This window comes from Plectrocnemia conspersa, unplaced genomic scaffold, assembly GCF_051122295.1.
Source record: "Plectrocnemia conspersa isolate PC_06_02 unplaced genomic scaffold, ASM5112229v1 ptg000014l, whole genome shotgun sequence".
Classification (NCBI taxonomy): Eukaryota; Metazoa; Arthropoda; class Insecta; order Trichoptera; family Polycentropodidae; genus Plectrocnemia; species Plectrocnemia conspersa.
Genome location: NW_028277178.1, coordinates 8,997,787 through 9,019,685, shown reverse-complemented (window position 1 = coordinate 9,019,685; position 21,899 = coordinate 8,997,787). Strand labels below are relative to the sequence as shown.

Here is a 21,899-nt window from a genome sequence, read left to right as displayed (position 1 = left end):
AACGTGGTTCACAAAGAGATTTTAAAGTGAAAGATAATTTTCGATTTCTCAGTGGTCTCTAATCGCGTGCACGCGGCTACATTCGCATACAAATTTCAGTTTTTTTAAGCAATATTGTTCACAAAAAGTTGAAGTAAATATTACGCCTTTATTTAATATTTTTTTGCTGCACAAGCAACCGCCTAAAATTTTGCAAAGCTTACAATAAAAAATTAACGTCATGCTATATAGAAATTTAATCATCCAATTATTATTGAATCGCAAAATCATTTGATAATACCATTTAAGATGTAGAATAATAATCCAAGGGGGATTAAAAAAATTAATATAATGTATACGAGAAAGAAAAGTTTCGGTTGATGTTATTTATAATAATTAGTAAGGGTTTATACATATATACTCCATATTGTTTTTTACTACATATAATTCATAATTAAATAATCTAATATTCATTTTAAATGATTTAACAATTACTTATTTTATCTGAACATTTAAGCTTTCTATTTGTCTCATTCAATACACGATATCGATATAATACGCATCATATTAAATTTTATAAACTCATATCTTTAAATAATTGTGGAGCGCGTGCCAAAAATAAAAATCACTGACTCGCACGCCAGCCGGATAATGTTTCTCCTGGATGTCTAAATGTTATTCAATATGTCTACTTGTGAAATCACGTTTACTTTTTAAGTGAATTAGCGGATCACAATATCTGTCGACTCTTTATACAAACATTAACATACACATAGAGATTGAAAGGTTTAACATATTTTATTAAAAAAATGCAAAGGATTTCTTTCAAAGGACAAACTGAAATTCTTAGACAAATAAGTATTCTTGGGACACGGGTAAAGTTGATACGAGAAGTATATGAGTTGTTTAATGTATATGTTAATTAATATGGTATATAACTAAAATAGGAAAATAAACAGTGAGTACACATAGAAAAGATAATTTATTTCTAAAGCTTAATAAAATTAATATTAAAATATCTGTGAATATTATTGTATTTTATAAAGACAGGCTGTTTAAAATCCGCCTAATCGACTACAACGCGTGAGAATAATATTGTTTTATTCTAGTTTTAGGCAAACATTAAAACGTGTATAGTTTTAAGCAAACATTAAAATATCACCAATAATATAATAATATTACTATTAACAGATAAATTCAGCAAAATAAAATTTCGTATACTTTACACGCAATCTTGTCTGTTGACTTATTTCATTTAGAGGATATAGCAAGGGAGAATGAAAGGTTTTGTTTATATTTCAGACAAGGATAGATTGATAGAAATGGTACATTTAGCCCTCCTACACATTACATACATACAGAGAAAAAAGTTCGATATGTCATAGATGAAATTAAATATGTATATATGCACACAAATTATTTATCAATTAATATATAATACAAACATTTTAAATATTCATCTTAATATACGTACAGAACATTTTTGACTCTGATGATATTAGGTTGTTTTTAAGTTAATGTATCATTTGACTACTGAATACTTTATGAACATATTTTCTTTTGATACTCGTAGATAGATAATTTATGTTATGTAAATTATAGCAAAATAGTAGGTATATGTACATACATTGTTGTATTCCCAGGCGATGTTCTACTTGCACAGAATCCGTTGTACTCTCTGAGGGTTACACACTAAAGACAAACTCGGAGGAATCGAATAACAACGCCGCAAGGTCCTGTCTAATGTAGTTAGAAAGGGTGGTGAACCATGAGGGCGATCATTCTACCTCACACGTTGTTTACTCAAGCTTCGGGTGTAATACGCTATTTGAGAAAAATATCACTGTCCTGAATCACAATTACATACAACGTGTGGTTACTGTTAAACGAAATTGCTATTCTTAATTCGTAAAAAGCCTTTATTAGTTTAAAAAAATAATCAATTAATTAAACATTATACATCGTTTCATATACATATATTATTTCGTGATAATAAAGGATCATACACCAAAAATAATGTTATTCATGTAAGAAATACTTAAATATGCTGAATTTATTTATCAAATATTTTAATAATATATATGTATAATTTTTGGTTATAGAACTTTGTCTTATATATAACTAGCTGTATTACTCGGCTTCGCCCATGATAGATTCGAACCCATTATTTATTAATTAAAATTAATTCCATTTATCATGTTACTATAAATTTATTACATTGTATGTATTGCAGTAGCACGTAAGCTGTCAGCACGTCGCTTTTCAGTTTCTTCAGCGGTTTCATTGACACGTATTGCAATAGCATATTTTAAAATAAATAAAAGTTGAAAATAGTTAAGTTGACCAAAAATAGCCGCCAGAATGACATGTGCAAATGTTTTGGTCACATGGTATAAACAGTGTTTTTCTCTTTTGAATTGCGGCTTAATTAGTGCTTACTTTATTCCGGTTCGTATAATTGACTTATATTATATTTTTTGTGTATTGAAATAATACTACATATTGTTTTTTTAATATCATGACGCATTGAGGGTAGCCTGTTAAGTCACGATGGTCTTAATTTAATTTAAATAAATATGAGTTTGCTGTGTTTGCAATGTACATATATTAAATTTATCAATTCTGGTTTAGTGTTAAATATTTTAGGTTGAATAAAAATAGCTTAAACTATTGATCTTCACAATATCTTTAAAAAACATATTTTTTACTACTGATTTAAGAATGTTCATTAACCTGCCATATAATTTGACTCTTATAATATAATATATACTGATTCCCGACCCACAATCTTAATGCTATTTTTAATAACCGCATAAGCTGCATTATGATATCTAGTTATTAAAAGATATGTTTACTATATAAAATAGTTAACAATTAATAAATACAAATATATGACACCGTTTAAGATAATATTAGAATATTAATATTCTATACGATACAGCTTTCTTCCATCGATCAGGCAAGCTATAAAAACTGACTGGCTATGAATTAAAATATTCAGAAAGAAATATTTTAGCTTTACTAACACTATTTTTTACTATTTATATTATATTGTAGAGACTTAAATGAATGGTAATGTAATGGTGCTATATCGGGAAAATATGGAAGATGAGCAACAGTTTCTATCTGAGAGCATTAATTTTTTCTCACGTGATTCTTGCAATATGAGGCAGGCGCGTCGCTTTGTTCTCGTCGCTTAATGCGCGTGGAGCCCACACGCTTTGTTTCCACGCCTTTCCAATATTTTTTTAATTTATTTGAATGCTATACCATGAATATCCTGCCTTATCTGCTAACTCCTAAATCAATATCTCTGTATTGGCTGCAATTTCTGCAACTATGTGGTCATTATCGATGATTGTTGGTGTCCCGCTTCTAAGCTTTTCATTCTGCTGTAGTTGCCAATTTTTTTTGGGAAATTTATTCAGCATACAAGTGCGTAAAAACACATTACTCTGAACGAAAGCTTCCATTGACACTTGTGGTATTTTTTTTTGTTATGTTCGTAACGCACTTTCCAGGTGTTAATCTAAAAACTACCAAAATAAATACATGCGATCTGATAAGTCACAACTGACCGTCAAAGTTATTCAGTATAAAAACGTCCTTTCTTTCTGATATGGATTACTGTAAAATAAGCGAAGATAAAAGGATATCATGATAAGTTTATCTTATCACGATCCTTATTTGATATTCTGATTTTTTTAAGACACTTAATTTTTAAGACACTTAAAAGTTCACTAATGAAATAATTTAAAGGTGCGAGTTTCAGATCTCGCTATCGCTCGCATCGACATCTAGTAATATTAATAACTATAATATAAATGCTTAAACTTTACAAGCGAAAAGACAGATTTTTTCATTACGTATCCTGAAATATTGACTCGCAGTCATATAAATAAAGTATAGTACAATAGGATAATAGGGGTCGGAATTATTGATTATTATATAATAATAATTAGTCAGTTTTATTAGATTTGATTAAAATAAAAGCGATCTATGTCCTGAATACTATAATTCATAAAATAAATATAGCTGATTTACAGACTTTGATTTCAGTCTGGTGTCTCATTAATACTTAGTAGTTATAGATTGTGTTTAACTCGCAGTAACGCATTGGGCTAACGCCTGTCATGCTAAAATGGAAGATTTACAAGAAAAAACTGGTATAGCTATACAAAAACATGTATTATGAAAATGTTCACCTTACTTTTAGTTCCCTTTGGGACGCAGATCAGTGCACATGAATGTACAAAATATATTTTACAAAATAAAAGCCATACAAAATAATACGATTCGATAAAATTTAAAAGACAAGTCTATACGTGTACAAGTGATCAATTTCAGTTATTTTAAGGCATTTATTATGGCTATGTAGAAAATAATCGATAAATTATGTTTCGCTTAAATATATATGTATGACAAATGTTATTCGATAGGTGTTTTTTTTATTATATATCTTATTATTTTGGATAATAGTCTTTTAAGAAACAGCTGTATATATATCTAGCAGTTAATATATTTTTTTAAACAATTAAAAGTTAAAAATTGTATTGCTAATATTTTTTTTTCAAACTAGATATAATTATTTACTGCTGCTGCGCTGCCCCATTAGCAATGTCCGATTTATGCCAAAATGTGTTTAGATTTCATGTGTGGAAGTTTATACACGCATGTCATGAAATGTTTATGTTACATTGCAAGATTTTACGATTCATTAGCCTATTTCGATTTATTAATATAATAATGGCAAATACATTATTTTATGTGCGACTCATAAAAATAGATAATCTTAATATTATATAACGTATGATTCCATAGATATTTTAATTTTCAAATTTCGGAGAAGTCATTATTATAGAAAAAATAATGGAAATACGTCTACAATTCTCTATATATTTTTTTTCCCATTAATTAGTGATGTATACGTGTTAAAAACGAACAGTTTTAATGACGCAAATCTATTAATAATAGTGCATCTACAACACGAAATTAATTTTGATTCAGAACTTTTGAGAGAAAAGAAAACGCTATATGTGCAAATTTCCTACATTTGGTCGAAGATCCAACACCCAAAAATTTGTAACAATATCCAAAAGACAATAATACAAGCGTATGGCAGTCGTTTATTTTCAATATGCTTGAGAAGGACGTTATCTGTGTAACAAGCTTTATGTGCCATCCTTTACTATTTATATATTTAAAAAAAAAAAAAATATTTGGTTATGAAAAATAAATTAAATGGAACTGTTTTTAATCATTTTAATATTTACAATTCATAGTTTAAAACAATATAAATAAAAGCAAATACTAAACAAAGGAATAAGACTAATTAAGATTCTAATAAGATTGCTAATGTTTTGGTATAATTGGAATATATACTTCTGCCTCTAAAATGTTATATGTTTCAGAATGCTGTGTACTATATATTTAAATGTTAAGTCGTTTCAATCGTAATTTTTTATTCTTATCAATCTATTTATTACATATAGTAGAGACACTTATTTTAAGCAGCTTGCGACAAATGTGTCAGTATATTTATTTTTTTATTAGATAAAGCTAATTCGTTGTAAATTATTGTTGTGTAACAATTTTGAGTTATTTTAAATAAATATATATGCGTGAAGTCATTGTAGTCGTTTGCGTCTGAAGTATCTAGTCATTTCTGAGGATTTTGTTGAACCCTAGATTCCGGACATCGTAACTTAATCAGGGTTAACGTGAAGAGAGAAGCGACAGTTTACTCAGTTTTCTCCGCCTCAGACGATGATCGGCGTAGCTCCACTTGATCAAGTTCATACTTGCGAATATGTTTTCACCAGTAGATAAATATTTCTACTAGCAAAAATATAATTTATCTGATATGCTGCTCTAAAATATCTATGAAGCTCAATTTGACAGTCGCAAAACGTCCATTTTCTGTTCAAAAATTAACATAGTTTTAGTGTTTATTATTGATAATATACGATTTTAACACAATTTTTCACGACATGATGTCTTACATATTTAATAATGAGCTTCTAAGTTTTTTTAATTATTGACCAAATCTTACTCTTTTATCAATTATTTTAATTCATTTTTATTTTATTTTTTATAATTAAAAATATAGCATATCTTTATTTACATACGAAATGTGATAATTTCGAATCATTTTTTGCGCGCTACTGCATATGTTTATTAAATAACCAAGAAGTAAAGATATTTTTTTCATATACCTACCGCAAAGTTCGAAATATTCCAATCTCTAAAAATATCTGCATATGTTGCACATACCAATTTCAGATTACTTTTCATCTTTCGTTACAAAGTATAGAGATATTGTACTCGTTGAAATATTGACATCGGATTATTTTTCTACTGCGCCGATAAAGATTTTCAGCTCCAATTCGTTTCAGCCTCGCATCAAATCAATAGGGACGCCCGATTAATTTTTGTTTAGCAAGAATGGATTTGTTTGAACGATTCAGCATTATCTAACGTAAACAGCAGCGCGCTCGCAAGTAATATACCTCGCATTTCATCTCGAAAACGAAAATAAATACAAGACACACCGCGACACGTGTGAGCGACGGCTCCGTATTCATTTCGACCACCCGTAATAAATATAATAATTACAAAAAAAATAATTTGTAGCCCATTTTAGGTGTATAGGAACAGACCTGAAGACGAAGCGACATAAAATCTACACGAGACATAAACAGCCCCTTTATGTCACGTAAATTCATAATACAGTAAATTAATGTAACAGCTGCAATTAGCTTTTTGCCGTATTTGTGATATTTATGAGAAGTTTCTTCATAAGCTGTCTCTTTTGAAATACAGGTACTTCATTTGGGAGGGGAAGGTGGGGGCATCCCCCCCCTTGAATTTGCCTAGAAAAATGCGCATTGTAATAAAATCGAAATATTAAAAAAAAATAACAACTGACTGGCCACCTTTTTATCAAGAGGGGGGGGGGGGACAAAAGTTCCCCCCTTAAAAAATCTGAAATGACCTCCCTGATTCTAAACCATAAATTTTCGGATTATACATTAAAGAAAATCGAAAATATTTAATAAAACATGTCATTTCAATGAAATCATATCGGGATTCATTTTCACCGATAGATATATATTTTTACCAGTGAAAATATAATTAACCTAGCAGGTGCTAGTGAAATTATATAATTTTAACTTTTCCATACGTAGTTATATATACATTTACATACTTAATCGTTATTTATTGACATGCGATGTATAAATGTTACAGAGAGTTATATTTTAATTAATGAAGTCCAACTACGTTTAACCAGTAAATACATATTTCTACTAGCAAAAATATAATTTAACTGATAGGCGCTAGTGAAATTATTTGCTGCTCTAAAATTAAATTTGAAACTTAATTTGACAGTTGCGAAACGTACAATTGCTGTTCAAACCCAAACCTAACCTACACGAATTAACCAAACCCAACATGAGCTAATGAAAGTTTTATGACTAATTTAGAATTTTCATAAAGTCCAAAATACAAACTAAGCCAACTCATTACTATGCACATGAATCTGAATGAAATAGAAATATTAAAAATCCGACTAAGCCGACCAACTTCTTACCCCCCCCCCCCCGGAAAAAGCTGAAATGACGTCCCTGTTAAAATATATCCTTGCTAGATACATTTGAGTGTTATATAATAGTGAATAATTTGAATACGTAGTTATACATATTATAATACTCAAATACTACTTAATTTAATTTGTTTTATCAATTATAATTTGATTTAGTGACGTCCATCATATTTTTTCTATTCGCATATTAGGTGCACCTAAACAGTTCTTCTTAATCCACATCTTTATGAATAATGCTTGATTACAAGTGTTTTTTTAATTTCATTTGCAAATATGCATATGTTCACGAAAATTTTTCATATTTATGATTTTATTCTTGGTAAGTAACATTTAATTACGTTCTACTGATTTGGGACCAAACATTTCTCCCGACGGCCCTGTGTATTAATAATATTATTTTATGCTTCCCCACAAGTTCTCTAGAAGCAAGTGTAAAATTCGTTGATAACGGCAATTTAAGTATATGTATGTTTGTATGTATTGCTTTAAAGGTATAAATTTAGATTTTAGTAGCTCTAGGTCCCCAACTAAGTAAATTGATACTTGATAATTGAAATAATTAATTTGTGTATTTTTAATTTACGGTGTAAATATTTTTTGTATTTTTCCTTAATTTATATTATGTTTCGATTAATATATGTCCTATTTAATTTGCTCTTAACTAGAAAATGGTTATAAATCAGCAATTTATATTTATATTTAATATATGTATTTTCCTATATCTTTTAATAAACGTTTATATAAAAAAATATGAAATTATGATGGAATAAAAAAATGATACAATAATTGTTTCCATATATGATGCGCGTAGTATATAAACATAATATTTATTTATCACATAATATTAAAAGTTCATATATTAACAAGTATATATCTGTCATTTTATATCTGAAAAAAAATGATTCATTATTTAAATGTATTTGTTTGATACTCATATGATACTAGTAATTCTGTAGTTGATCCAGTTAGACTCAAACTTCATTTTTTATTATTCAAGATCGAAACCTAGATTCCAGGAATATTTTGAAACATCGCGTAGCCAAAGAAGCTGACGAATGCTAATGGATGTTTGTTTTGGCTGTCAGACGAACGAGGGCCACACCGCGGCTTGGGTGGCCTCATCTCTATACACAAAAGGTGAAAATCCTAAATCCGAACACATGTATGCATTATACGCGCATATGTGCAACATTTCCAATAGCAATTTAAAAAATACATGTGAACATTTATTCGTAATCAAAAAGTAATTATAAAACGATATCTAAAACAAGAAAAAATAATAATTTGGAACTTTGCGCACATTATTAAAATAATGAATTAAAGTTACAAACCGAACTAGTACTGTCAAAAAATGATTTGAAACTTGACTACAGTAAGTGGCCAAAACTAAAACTCTTTACCATATAAATAATTAGATACGTATTTTGAGCAATTTGCGATAAATGCTAATTTATGCGAAAATCGTAAAATATATATATCGTAGTATATGCTAAAATTAGAAATAAATGTTTATTTAATTTAAGGAAAAGCTGCTAGAATATATAACTACATATGAATTTATGGGTGAACGGACTATTGCTCACATGGCAACTGGTAACAGGAATATTGTTCACGAGAAAACTTCTCGCACAAAAATTAGTCTATTTTGTTTTCAAGTTCCATCACTTGTTAATACATATTTTGATTCATTACTGGAGTTTTTCCAAACCAGCCAATCAAAAAGTGAAAATTTCAGCACTATTTTGATAAGAGCTCAATCTAAATTTATGGTTTACTTGCATTAAATTAATATAGTTAATATACCAACTAGAAGTGTCATTCTGTCCCTTTGCACAATTATTATGGGAAGAAATTGAGGGCATAAAATGTAACTTACAATACAAAAACAACTTTCTTTCACTTTTGAAAACAAAAAAAGAAATTTTCAAAAGGTAGTTCCAAGTCTTCTTAGGTTCGAATTTTATTTAATATTGTATGAGACAAATTTATATAAAAAAAACAATAGGTCAACTTTAAGTAACAAACTTTAAATGACGTAAAAAATCAAGCAATACAGGATTATCTAAAAAAAAACTTGGCCGCGAACAAAGCCACAAACTACTCTCTTTCGAAGGCAGCAAAAACATTAATACAGCTGCAAATGCATTCCCAGTAAAACTATAAAATGGTAAATGGGCATGATACAACAAAGAAAAAGTTACAGCTTTTGCTGAACATCTAGTCAAGGTTTTCAAACCATTTCCTGTGTATCGCTCAGAGGATTAAGAGGGTGTGGTACTCTTCTTTATGGAGGCTCCGTTTCAAATTAATGTGCCTCTCAAGAAGATAACAATGAGAGAGATTAAATCTGTTATTAAAAACAACCGATAGCTCCTGAAGATAATCTAATTAAAGGAAAAATATTCAAGGAACTTCCCGATAGTGCCATTAAAATTATCTTTTAACTTCTCTTTGAGAATCCAATACTATCCAGCTCAATAGAAGAGTGTAAAGGATACACTGATACCAAAACCAGCAAAAGATTCACAATACCTAAAATCATATAGGCTAATAAGTCTCCTGCCCATATTATTAGCAAAAGTTTTCGAAAAACTGTTGCTCAGCATAATTGAACCTGTTTTACAGAGAAAAAAGTTATTCGTAGTCATCAATTTGGTTTTCTTCAAGAACGCGGTGCAATCGAACTAACGCACCGAGTGATGGGTGAGGTGAACCGAAGCTTCCGTGAATGGACGTACTGCTCAGCTGCATTTCTAGACATCAGCCAGGCTTTCGACAGTGCGGTACGAGGGGCTACAATATAAACTCTAAAACGCACTCCCCTAAAATATGTATGTGATAGTTAAGTCATATCTGAGTGACCAGGATGAAGTGTCAGCTATTCATAAAATAAGATCATGGGTACATAGCAGACCTACCAACAATTAGCGAAACTTTTGTTGCTACCTTTGCAGTCAATACGGTCGTTCTGGCCTTACATGAAGATCCAAATAAGCCGTCTAGGCTTATACAGGAACATCTGAATAAAATTAAAAAATGCTAAAATTCTGAAGAATCAAGGCAAGCGAGCAAAAAATCTGTCCATGTTACATTTAACATGAAAAAGGACGCATGTCACAGTCCAATTAAATAATATTATAATACCATTTTTGAATACAATTTTCCCAAAAAATAATGGAACTTTGAAACTTCTCGAGTTTCCAAGCCACATACGAATACATATGTTGAAACTCACTATCATTCTTCTCAGTTAAATTCAGCGATAGCCTGATTATACCATAGGCTACAGAAACTTACTGATCAAGATACTAAATGGTTTCACTAGAAAAAAAAAGTAACGATAAAACATTAAGAAAAAATAGGATGAGGATGAGAGGGTATCAAAACTGTTCTCATATCTTTGAACAAAATAGTAACACTCTTACTGAGTTTAAAGGGAAGGCTCCGAGGAGTTCCATCAAATATTCTGTGACATTTACAATGATTTACATTGGACAGGTAAATTGTAGAATTTCTCAAAGTGAAACAGAACATAAAAAGACGATTAAAAATTTGTCATAAGAAAATTAGTTTCGTTTAAGATCACCCTATCAATTTTGATACAACCACAAAAGCCAAAAGTAAAAATTCAATTGAAACAGAAATTAAAAAAAATAGCTATAAATAAAAAATATACGCAAAAGTAATTTCAAATACTTTGACTATCGGTTTAAAATGAAGCTAAATTAAATTTTAATAAAAACTGCATCGACCTAGATGAGATCAAGAGTACCCTCAAGATAATGATCACAATGATTAGGAAAAAATTCCGATACTCCCCCGTATCAAGAAACTAAGTACTGTGTTGGATCTATCAAAAACATAAGCAATGATGTATTTAAATATGTATTTTGAAATTACTTTGTATTTGCATCTTACTTGAAAATACAATATTCAGTTCAGATATGGTTTCAGTCGAAAAATAAAAGGCAGTCCGGTCAATCTTTAGTTTGTAACCAAGTAACTGGCACTTTTTATGAACGTCTTATTAAACTAACCAGTATTTAATACTTGTTGTCATCATTAGGCGATCGCAAGTTGTTCGTCTTGACTTTTTTCAACTGCCGTTTTCAACTGTCTATTGAATTCCAAAGATCATCAGCTGCGTGTATTTTTTTCTGAAAATCTCACATCGTTCATCGACGTCTTGCTTATATAGCAGCCGACTGTTTATTAGTCGTATGAAACAATAACGAATAATCTACTTGATCATATACCGATTTTATGTCAAACACACCTAGGCTCGATTTCTTCGGCAACCACGAAGATCTTCTTTACCTGGAAAATACTGCATGCTAATTATTACATGTCTTCTGCGATAAAAGTACGTGCGACTCAATGCTTATGTAAAAACCTGCGTTCAGATAAAAGTTATTATTATCGTAACGTCCAAAATTAACGCTGATATTTGAAAATATGTTCATATAATAAAAATTATTTTATAAATAATAGTCATCAGGATTAATACAGTAAAATAACATTTTCTAGAATAACAAAACAGAGAGTACGCAGAAGACAGACTTATAAAAGGAGCGAAGTACATACGCTAACGTCGGGCGACTCAAGTATAAAAAAATTTAGTATTGGAAATTATTGAGTTTCCTTATATTCAACTGGTCAGGAATTCGAGTACGAAAAGTGGAATACCTCCAATATTTAAGAAAACGACTGGATTAAAAAAACTACACTAACGGGATACAAAATAAAAAATGGTTTAGGTTTTATCCATAAGTTGGTATAATGTATTAAATATTTTTCACGAAATAAATAAATTTTCCAAGTTAAAACATTTTCATATCAGTATGAAACTCTGCTTAAAATTATTTTTCTGGACACCTTAACAAAATAAAGTTTACTCTCGTGCGTTTCGCGAACTTTGTCATAGATTCTATCAAAATATAATCCCATTCTCGAACGAATACTTCAGAGTTGACAGTATATAATATGCGCAATCGAATAAAACACATCTTATCTTTACGAACCTTAATAGCTAATTTTTATACAAGTCAAAATTCTAATGTTTTTTTTATATAAATAATCTATAAAAAGTAAGAAAAACAATCCATCGTCAGTTTGTAAACGAAATTGACAGTAAAAACGCTTTTCGGTAACGGCGCGTTCGCCTAAATCTTTGATTTTAAAATAACACATCTCTCTTCGGTTCGCGACTAAAACTCGCAAGTCCGAGCGGGTTTTACGATTACGTCGTAAAAAAATACACAATACTATTTATCGACCTAATACAAATCATAATAGAACGCGAAGCGAGCAGATATTATTTCGCAAAGTAACGCGGAAACCGTTCGACGTCGAACATCGCCTGGGAGGGCGGAAGGACGAAAACGATCTAAGATGAATCATGCCCTTCGGCGAAGAGACGCGGTCCTGGCGGTTTCGTTTCGAACAATCTCCGTCGTATTTTAAAAATACAATCTCGCGACCGTCGCCGAACGAAATTCGCGGATGGGAGCTTTCGTTTTGCGCGATCTTCGAACGGATCAGCGGTTGTCGCGTGTGAACATCGGATACAAAAATATTTTATTCTTGTCGAACGCGCCGTCGTTCGTCGTAAAAACGGAACGAACGCCGCGCTCTAAAGGAATCGAACGGCTCGAAGACTAGATCCGCGCCGAGAAACGGAAACGTGTTAAAAATCACTGGCATGATACGTAAGTAATAGTTTAAATCGAAACTAAAAATAAATATTATAAAACCGAAATTTTATGACCTGTCATGTCACGTTTTAAAATACTAGATACAGAGTACGAAATATGTACACGTGAACTTTTACATTTTTAAAACCGAGGGAGCGATGCGCTCCGTCGGAAGGCTCCGAGGCGTCGACGTCCAATCGTTGACTGCGCGCAAAAAGGTCCGAGACGAAACGCACTAGGGCCTCGCAGCCCGCGCCGCTTCCTCGAGGGCCCTTACTTTGAGCTCCCTCTCGCGCTGCTGGTGCCTCATGTAGTCGTCGTGGGCAGAATGGTGGGACGGCGGAAAACGCTCCCTTTCCATCAGCAGCTGCCTCTGGAACTGGTCGTGCGCCGCCGCCTGCTGCGCCAGTTGCTCTGCGTACGGCCTGCTCAGCAGCTCGGGGTGAGCTCCCAGCAACGTCGGTCGGACGCCTTGCCTCTCCCAGCTCTCCTGCTGCGCCTGAGCCGCCGCCTGCTGTCCCGGATGCAGGTGTAGGTGTGTGTGCGAATGAGCGTGAGTGTGCGCATGAGTGTGGGCGTGGTACTCGGGACTGATGCCCGCCATCTGCAGGCGCACCATCGGGTCCGTCGCGAGAGCGAGTCGCTCGGCCACGTCGAGCTGCGCCGCCGACGCCCCTCCGGGATGATGGTGCGGGTGGTGAGGGTTGCCCGGCTGACCGGGCGGCCCCGGGGGCGGGATGCCGAGGCGCTCGAGTCTCTCCCTCTCGAGCTGCGACAGCGCCGCCTGGCCTGGGCCCGAAGGGCCATAGAGGCCGAACTGGTGGAGTGGGATGCCGCCCTGCGGCGGCGCGACGCCGTACCGCCGGTGCATCTCCAGCCAGTGGGGGTCGACCCTCGCGCCCAGGTTGGTGTTCTTTAGCAGCTCCTCCTTGAGCCGGTCGTTGAGCTCGCGCTCCCTCAGCTCCCTGATCTCGCGGTCGCGCTTCTCGCGCTCCAGGTGTTCGAGCTCCAGGCGCTCCCTCGCGCCGGCTGGCCCGTACATGCCCAGCTGATACTGCAGCATCGGGTCCATGCAGTGCCGCGGCAAGTTCCCTGGGCTGAAGCCGGCGTGCGGACGAGCGTACTCGGAGAGCTGGCGGAGCGCCGGCGTGTCCGGATACGCCTGCCTCGGGAACCTGTCGTAGGGGGAAGGCGCGCTGTCGAGGGCGCCGCGCGACGGGGGCTTCGCGTCCGGCTTGTCCGGCGTCGAGATCTTCCTCGCGTGCGCCTGCTGCGCCAACTTGTCGCGCTCCTCGCGGTCCTTCTCCGCCTGCTTCCGTAGCCGCTCCTCGCGCTTCCGCGCCAGCTTCGAATCGGGCACGGGCTTGAAGACCAGGTCGGTGCGCGTGCAGGAGTTGTAATCGCCGCGGTTCCAGTGGCGCAGGAAGATCGCCGACTGTGACCGGTGGCACTCGGCATCCTCGATCTTGGGCTCGGGGCTCGGACCCCTGGGGGCGTGCGACGGACTCGGGATCTCCTCTTCGTCCGGCGGGTGCGAGGCCGGCTCGAGCTTGAGCACCGGGGGTCCGTCGAGGCCGTCCTCGGGTGGCGGACGGCCCGGCGGACGGTGGTGCGAGTGCTGCGACGAGTGCGGCGAACCCGGCTTCGGGTGTTGGAGCGCTGCGGCTGCCGCCGCCGCCTGCGCGTGCATCCTGAGGCCGTCGAGCGAGCTCGGCGCCGGCTGCAAGCCGAGGCCGCCGTGGTGGCCGAGCGCCGGAGGTTGGATCATCAGGTGGTGCGGGTTCGCCGAGCTCTGTAGCATCTTGGAGTGATGCCTGGCGAGCATCTGGTCGGCGGGCGAGAGCCGCTCGTGCACGTGCTGATGGTGGTGCGAGTGCTGGTGGTGGTGCGAGTGGTTCGTCGACACGTTCACGCTCGTCGACGAGGTCTGCGAGACAGCGGCCGAGAGGTGGCCGTGGGGCGAGTGCGACGTCGTCTTCTGCTGCGAGTTGATCTTGTGCTGGATGGACTGGGACGAGCTGCTCGACGTCGAGTGCGAGATGGTCAACGAGCGGTTGCCGCCGCCCGGCTGGTTCGGCTGCTTCTCGGCGCTCGCGTGCACTGAGCTGTGGTGGCTCGTCGAGCGGTGGTGCGTGAGTGTCGTCTCGCGTGTCTGCAAGCGTTCGGTGGTCGAGCCGCCGGACGCCCGGGCGTCTTCCGTCGTCTCGGAGATCTCGCGCAGGGAGCGCGTGGTGACCGACGAGCTGGAGGTACGGTGCGATGCGAGCATCGTCGTCGACTCGATCGTCGGCGGCTTGCCGAGCTCGTGCCTGCCGGGGACGGACTGCGGATTGTGGGCCGGTGGCGCCGGGTGCGGTTGCGCCAGGGGCCCGTAGGGGTACGGGTAAGCCATCGGGTAGCCAGCGTGGGGGTGCGGATAGTATGGGTGCATCGCGTGTGCCGCTGCTGCGGCCGCGAACAGCGAGTGGTGGTAGAGATGGTGCGGCTGGTGATGCAGGGGCGTTGCGAACGGATGAGGATGCGGGCCCTGCTGCTGCGGGTGGGCGACGGGACCAGCAGACAGCGGCGACGGGCTCATCAGGTTGAGCGCCGAGTGCGAGACGGGCGGCGCGTGTTGCTGTTGCGGAGGAGAGGGCGCCGGCCGCTGCGAAGGGCTCGACAACCGGCCCGAGTAGGGCGACGCGACCGTCGAGGGCCTCGACTGCGACTGTGGCTGCGGCTTGGCAGGCGCGCGCGGGCTTTTGGGCGGCTCGAACCCGAGGCCCGCCTCCCCGGGCGGCTCTTTCTTGACGACGAGTTGGTGCTGCTGGTGTTGTTGATGCTGACGGTGCTGGTCGTCTGGGTCGAGGGGCGCCGCGGCAGCCGGGTAGCCGGGCACCTTCACCTCTTTGAGGGACTGCAGCGGATCGGCGGGGTCGAGGGGGCCGACAGGCGGCTCGGGCGCCTCCGCCTTGATCTTGACGTCGGGAGGCGGCGGCTCGTCGGGCGGGCGGGGCGGCCTCGGGAAGTAGGCGGCCGCGTAGCTCGAGTAGGGGTCCGAGTCGCCGCCGAAGCGACCCAGCTGCGGCACGCTCGACGTCAGCGGATAGCTCTCCCGCTTCCTGCGGGCGTGGACATCCTCGGCGTCGGGCGGGCGGCATAGCGGGGGCTCGGGGGGCGCGCGAGAGTCGAACTCCCGCGCGCGCCGCTCGGCCGCCTCGAGCTCCTCGCGCGCGATCGCTTCCTCTTCCGCGGGCTCGGTCTTCACGGGTAGCGCGATCGGAAGCGGAAGCGGCAGCGGCAGCGGCGGCGGTTCTGGCGGTTCGGGCTCTTCGACTCGTTCGACCTTCGGCTCGATCGGGAAGACGTCCGCGGGCTCGGGAGCGGGCGGAGTCTCCACGGGCGGCTCGACGTCGACGGTCTCTTCGAGCTCGACGGGCTCCGGCTCCGTCGGCGGAGGAGGCTCCGGTTCTGGAGGGGGCGGAGGCGGCGGCGGCTCGGGCGTGCGCCTGGCGCGCTCTTCCGCCTCGACCTCGTCGGCGAGCGGGTCGGCCTTGACTTCCTCTTCGGGCGGTGCGCGGTCTCGGACGTCCTTGTCGAACGGGAAGCGCAGAAACTCGGTCTCGTCGGCGTTCTCCTCGACGAGAGGCGGCGCCGGGGGCAGAGGGGGCGGAGGCGGCGGCGGCGCCGGGACGTCGTCTGCCCTCGGAGACTCGGGGTCGCCGTCGGGCGCGTCCGGCTCGTCGCCGTTGGACGCGCTGTCGTTGGTGAGGCTCTCGGCGGGGCTGGCGGCGCGCTTCTTCTTGGACGACTCCTCGGGCTCCTCGTCTTCGGCGATGCGCTTCTTGGGTTTGTCGGGCTTCTTGGGCTTGTCCTTGCCGTTGGGAGTGTTGGCGCGCCGCTGGGCGGGCTGCTGAGCGGGCCGCTTGGCCTTGTTGCGGGTGCGCGCGCCCCTCCGGTGCGGCGAGCGCTCCGAGCTGCGACGGGCAGAGGGAGCGTCGGCGTCGCGCGAGTCGCTGTCGTCGTCCGAGTTGTCGTCCTCGGTGACCGAGCTCGTCTCGCCGGGCTCCTTGGCGGCGGCAGCGGGCTCCGGTTCGGGCTCGGGCGGAGGCGCCGCGTCCTTGCCGCCGGGCCGCTGAGGATGAGCGCGCGCGTTGCGAATACGGCGCAGCGAGGCCTGGCGGCGACGGCGGTGCGGCCGATTGTTGCCCGCGCCCGGGGTCTTCTTCCACAGGTAGTAGAATTCCACGAGTTCGGCCGTCTCCTTGTGCGGCAGCAGGTCCTTGCGGATGCGAAAGAAGTTCTTGCCGAACTGGCGGATGCCCTTGACGAAGCGCTTCGTCTCCTCTTCGGACCACTTTTTGTCGACGCCGCGCGGCACGGGGCACTTGCCGAGGGCTTCCAGCGCGCGGCCCGGGTCGTAGCCGGAGTCGTGCAGCGCGTCGAGCGCGTTGATGGTGGTGTCGTCTCGGCCGGCGGCCACGCAGCCGTCGTCGGGCGAGCCGCCGTCGCACATGCCCACGAACGCGGCCATGGATCTCGCCGCCCTCAGGTACATGAGCAGGTCGCGGTCGCTCGCCTGCGCGGGCAGCCAGCGCAGCTCCTCGGGCGCCGCCGCGGGAGCGGCCGGCGCCGCGGCGAGGACCTCGGGAAGTCGGGCGTAAGCGTCGCGGGCGGCTCCGCCGTCAGCCTCGCCGCCCGTCGCGCCCCCCGCCGCAGCCATGCCGGCGGAGCCCTGGCTCCGGCCCCCGTGCTCCGGCGGAGCGCCTCACAACACCGCCTTTTTTTATTTTGGCCGAAGCCCACTGGCCGGCCATGCGCCGTCGGCGTCCCCGAACCGCGCGTTCGCGAACCCCGAACTTGCACTCCGTTCGCTAGTTAGACGGTGCCATTCAATTTTACACTCAAATCGACCGAGTATAGAATTTACGGTGACAAAATAAAATTTTAATTTCGTTATAAACATACAATTTCGCCAATTACAAATCGTCTAATTATAATATACATTAGTAATAAATATATTTTATAAAATACAAATATTTCATTCAGATCGGAATCGGTCTTTTTGTATATGCGAATTAGGCATTTCAAGCGCAGACGTACTAATTCAACATACGCGAACCAAACCTGCGACCGAAGGGAATACAAAAAAATACTTTTTCTTATTTTCTATGTAAAATAATATTTTTTTCCCAGCAATATGAAAAATCTGCTGAACGGTCAGTCACGAATTAAATTCTATTTTTAACCACATTTGATGTTTTTCATCCTTGAGGATGATAAAAAATCTTCCGATTGAATCCTCGATTATAGTCGCCGTCTCGTATATATTATATCGCCGTATCGAATACATTGTATTCGATATGAAAATAAGCCGCCATTCGGATGCGAGTGTAAAATATTTTCGAAGGGGTCGAAACGCTTCGGTCTAAAACAGTGTTCCTCAAACTGGGGATCGTGAACGGACCATGATTGGAAAGAGAAGTCGGCGGAATTTTGGCGGTGTGAAACAAGCAAAATTTGTAAAATCGTAATAAAATCTTAAAAAAATATTCACGAATTAGCTGTATAATCATTATCGTGTTTGTGATTCGCAAATCATTTTCAATTTTAAATTGAATAATTTTTTTATTCCTTTTATTATATTTTACCACAATACAAAGACTATCGAATACGAATCGTCAGAGCATGAAACCGATGGTGAATATGATGATTTAGCACCATCCATACAAACAATTTTTCTTCGAGTAGCGCATATAAAACTATTATCCGATTACCGATTACACACAATGGTCCGAAAGGATAAAAACGTCACCGGTATCAAGTGCTCCTTCCGATGTTCGCTTTTTATAAAGAACTGGTAATAAAATTCAAAGAGATCCCGAAAAATATTTTGCAGTTTTTGAAGTTGTATTTCGAAGATGAAATAATTAAGTGTAAAGTCATAAAAACAAATAGATATGGTGATTTAAAAAAATGCATTATTAGCAATCCAACTTTCGAAATTCGTTTTTCGGTTAAATAGATCAGTTCTATATATTTCTTTCTTTGAGAAAACTATATCGAGACGTAAATTTGAGAAAATTAGACAATTTACTCATTTTTTTACGTACGTACAAACCCTAAACTTTACAATAAATTTATTAGTACACATTTATAATATTACAAATTTAAATAAATTTAGCTTAAATTAAAGTTTCTTTTACCAGGATGAAAAATAAAGCGACATCAATTGAATACGTTTATTGGTTACTAATGATAATTTTTAAATCTGTATTTTTACACAAAATCATAATAAAAAACTTTTTTTACTTTATATGCAAATTAATAACCAATAATTTAAAAAAGAAATTCGTTTTAAAAAAATAAGAATTTTGCGCAATTGTCTCCTCCCGCGCTTCGATAGACGACAGACGGGCGGCGCCACCGTCGGTCTCCTGTCAAACTGTAGCCATGTTCGCGTTGACAGCTCGAGCCGCGCACCGACGGAGGTTATGTTTTGACGCGCGTCGACTCGCCTCTTCTGGAATCGGTCCTGTGTCTCGCGTGCAAATCGGAGAGATATCGAAAACGGTCGACGAGCCGCGCAATCGCGCCTACGTTCCCGTCAATTATCGTACGAAAGATTTTGAATTTCGCGCTCCGAACTTTGCACTGTAGTTTTCGACCTTCGTTTCAGTCACCGTCGAGAACGACCGACTCGAATCTACGCAGAATCAGCTCGACCACTTGCGATGGATGCTCCAAAAGGACATCCTGGGACAGGACATGTTCCTTCTGGGACCTCCCGGACCCAATCGGTGAGACCGATTGCGCAATTTTCTTACAAATTTCATTTTAAAATTTATGATTGTTGATAAAATTTCTGCCAACAGGCGCAACGTCGCGATGCAATACTTAGAATTGACGCAGCGCGAAGCGGAGTACGTAGCTCTCTCAAGAGACACCACGGAAGCGGACCTCAAACAGCGACAAGAGATAAGAGGCAATGCAGCCGATTACTTTGACCAGGTATTTATTTAGTGGCTACAGTATCACCCCACATCCAATTAATTAGCAACATCTACATACTGTTTTATACCATCATCGGGTACTTGTTGATATTGTCGGCGCCATGCTCAGAAACCAATGCTTAACAAATCTACTTGAGAGGAGGATCATTACCTTACATAAATGTTTTTAATATTCTGAGTGACGCTCGCTCCCACCTAACCGATTTAAATTTTAAAGATAAGAAAATCTATTCTAAATATGCACATTTATGAATTTCTGTGGTACAGACACGTTTCACATAATAATTTAAACCCCTTTGAATACTTTATATCTTGTATTAAAAAACTATATAATCCAAACTTTTAAAAATATTTTTGTATAGAATATATATTATTTTATTTTTTTAGTGTTTAAAATAACTTCTTATATTTTTTAAATTTAATTTATGTAGATTTGCTGATTTAATTGGATACGGGATGATACTAAAGCTTAGCCTTTATTTAAACTTTCGCAATGTGCAGTATACTCTCGATTATCTAGTATTTTCGTTTAAAAATACTATTTTGATGAACTTTTAAAAGTTGAAAGTTTGTAACAGTATATTCAATTAATTCGTACAATTTTTAACAAAGCAAAATATTGTCGAGAGTAAATATTTCTGTAGATTGAGCGCTGGTCGGCTCATCTCAAATAACAGAATCATCTCTGCTCGGTGACAAAGTGTCAGACCTTTTATATTATTGATTCAAGACATCTCCGGTAATTCACAAAAATGCAGAGATGGTTGAACAAACGTATCACTTGAATATTTGAGCAACGAAATATGTTCACGGCTTGAATAATTGAAATTTGCCAGATGAACACATTCCAAAGGGCTAAATGCCAATGGTGGTATTAACGCTAGATAGACGTATTGTCTGTGCATCCTTTGTTGCACAAAAGGTTAGTTTTTCTGTATATTACGAGTGTTTAAATGAGCACGCAAATTTGGGATGTCTGCAATGCAAATTATTATTAAATTATGCAATTGTGTAATGTTCTATTATCATGTTGTGGGTTATGCCTTTTGTCCAAACGAGTTGTTATTACCTTTATTATTTCTTAAGTGCCGTCTAAGACAGTGCTTCTCAAACGCCGGTCTGCAGTCAAAGAAGTAAATGTATATTAAAAAAACTATTTAATTTAAATTATAAATACTTCAGCGTTACATGCGCAATTAGTGGACCCTCCCTCACTATTTAAAAGCTGATTTTATTATCAAAGAATGGTATTTTATATATGGAATACCGTCCTTTGTGAGTTATTTGAATGACACAATTTGTTGTTAAACAATGTTTAGTATTATAATACAAAACACAATAGTAGAATTATATTCAACTATACTCTTCTAACTAGTGTTAACTTGAGCTATGCGATTTTTTTTTCAAGATCGGTAGATTGCGCTCTATATTATTATTATTGTTTTTCAGAGTGCAGTGCGTGCAGCTATAGAAGGTCGGATTCTTATTTTAGACGGAATTGAAAAGGCAGAGCGAAACGTTCTACCGGTTTTGAATAATCTGCTGGAAAACAGAGAGATGCATTTAGAAGATGGGCGATTCTTAATACCAGCAGAAAGATACGATAAATTGCTAAAGGTAAGGGTTTGCTTA

The 21,899-nt window shown here is 39.7% G+C and overlaps 2 protein-coding genes across 4 annotated transcripts in view; one reads left to right on the top strand and one right to left on the bottom strand.

The window, feature by feature from the left end:
* Positions 1 to 12,334: 12,334 nt before the first annotated feature.
* On the bottom strand, positions 12,335 to 18,098 carry Gug (arginine-glutamic acid dipeptide repeats grunge). Its single transcript, XM_088203587.1, has one exon. It carries the CDS (start codon positions 17,975 to 17,977, stop codon positions 13,511 to 13,513), a length of 4,467 nt encoding a protein of 1,488 aa, XP_088059713.1. The 5' UTR covers positions 17,978 to 18,098; the 3' UTR covers positions 12,335 to 13,510.
* A 1,560-nt stretch (positions 18,099 to 19,658) lies between these two features.
* Positions 19,659 to 21,899, top strand: part of c12.2 (von Willebrand factor A domain-containing protein c12.2) — a 30,194-nt gene continuing 27,953 nt past the window's right edge. For 2 of the 3 annotated variants that reach the window (XR_015812238.1, XM_088203753.1), the window contains exons 1-4: positions 19,659 to 19,870; positions 19,934 to 20,054; positions 20,130 to 20,265; positions 21,717 to 21,884. Coding sequence is in view for 2 of the 3 variants with exons in the window: in XM_088203753.1 (XP_088059879.1) it covers positions 19,708 to 19,870; positions 19,934 to 20,054; positions 20,130 to 20,265; positions 21,717 to 21,884 (588 nt within the window). In the remaining variant the exon portion in view is untranslated. Of the gene's footprint in view, positions 19,871 to 19,914; positions 20,055 to 20,129; positions 20,266 to 21,716; positions 21,885 to 21,899 lie in introns of all 3 variants that reach the window. The other variant, XM_088203754.1, reaches the window with a different exon arrangement.

What these genes read in the sequence shown, in the direction of transcription:
- Gug (XM_088203587.1), bottom strand. Translation starts at nt 17,977, where the DNA reads ATGGCTGCGGCGGGGGGCGCGACGGGCGGCGAGGCTGACGGCGGAGCC.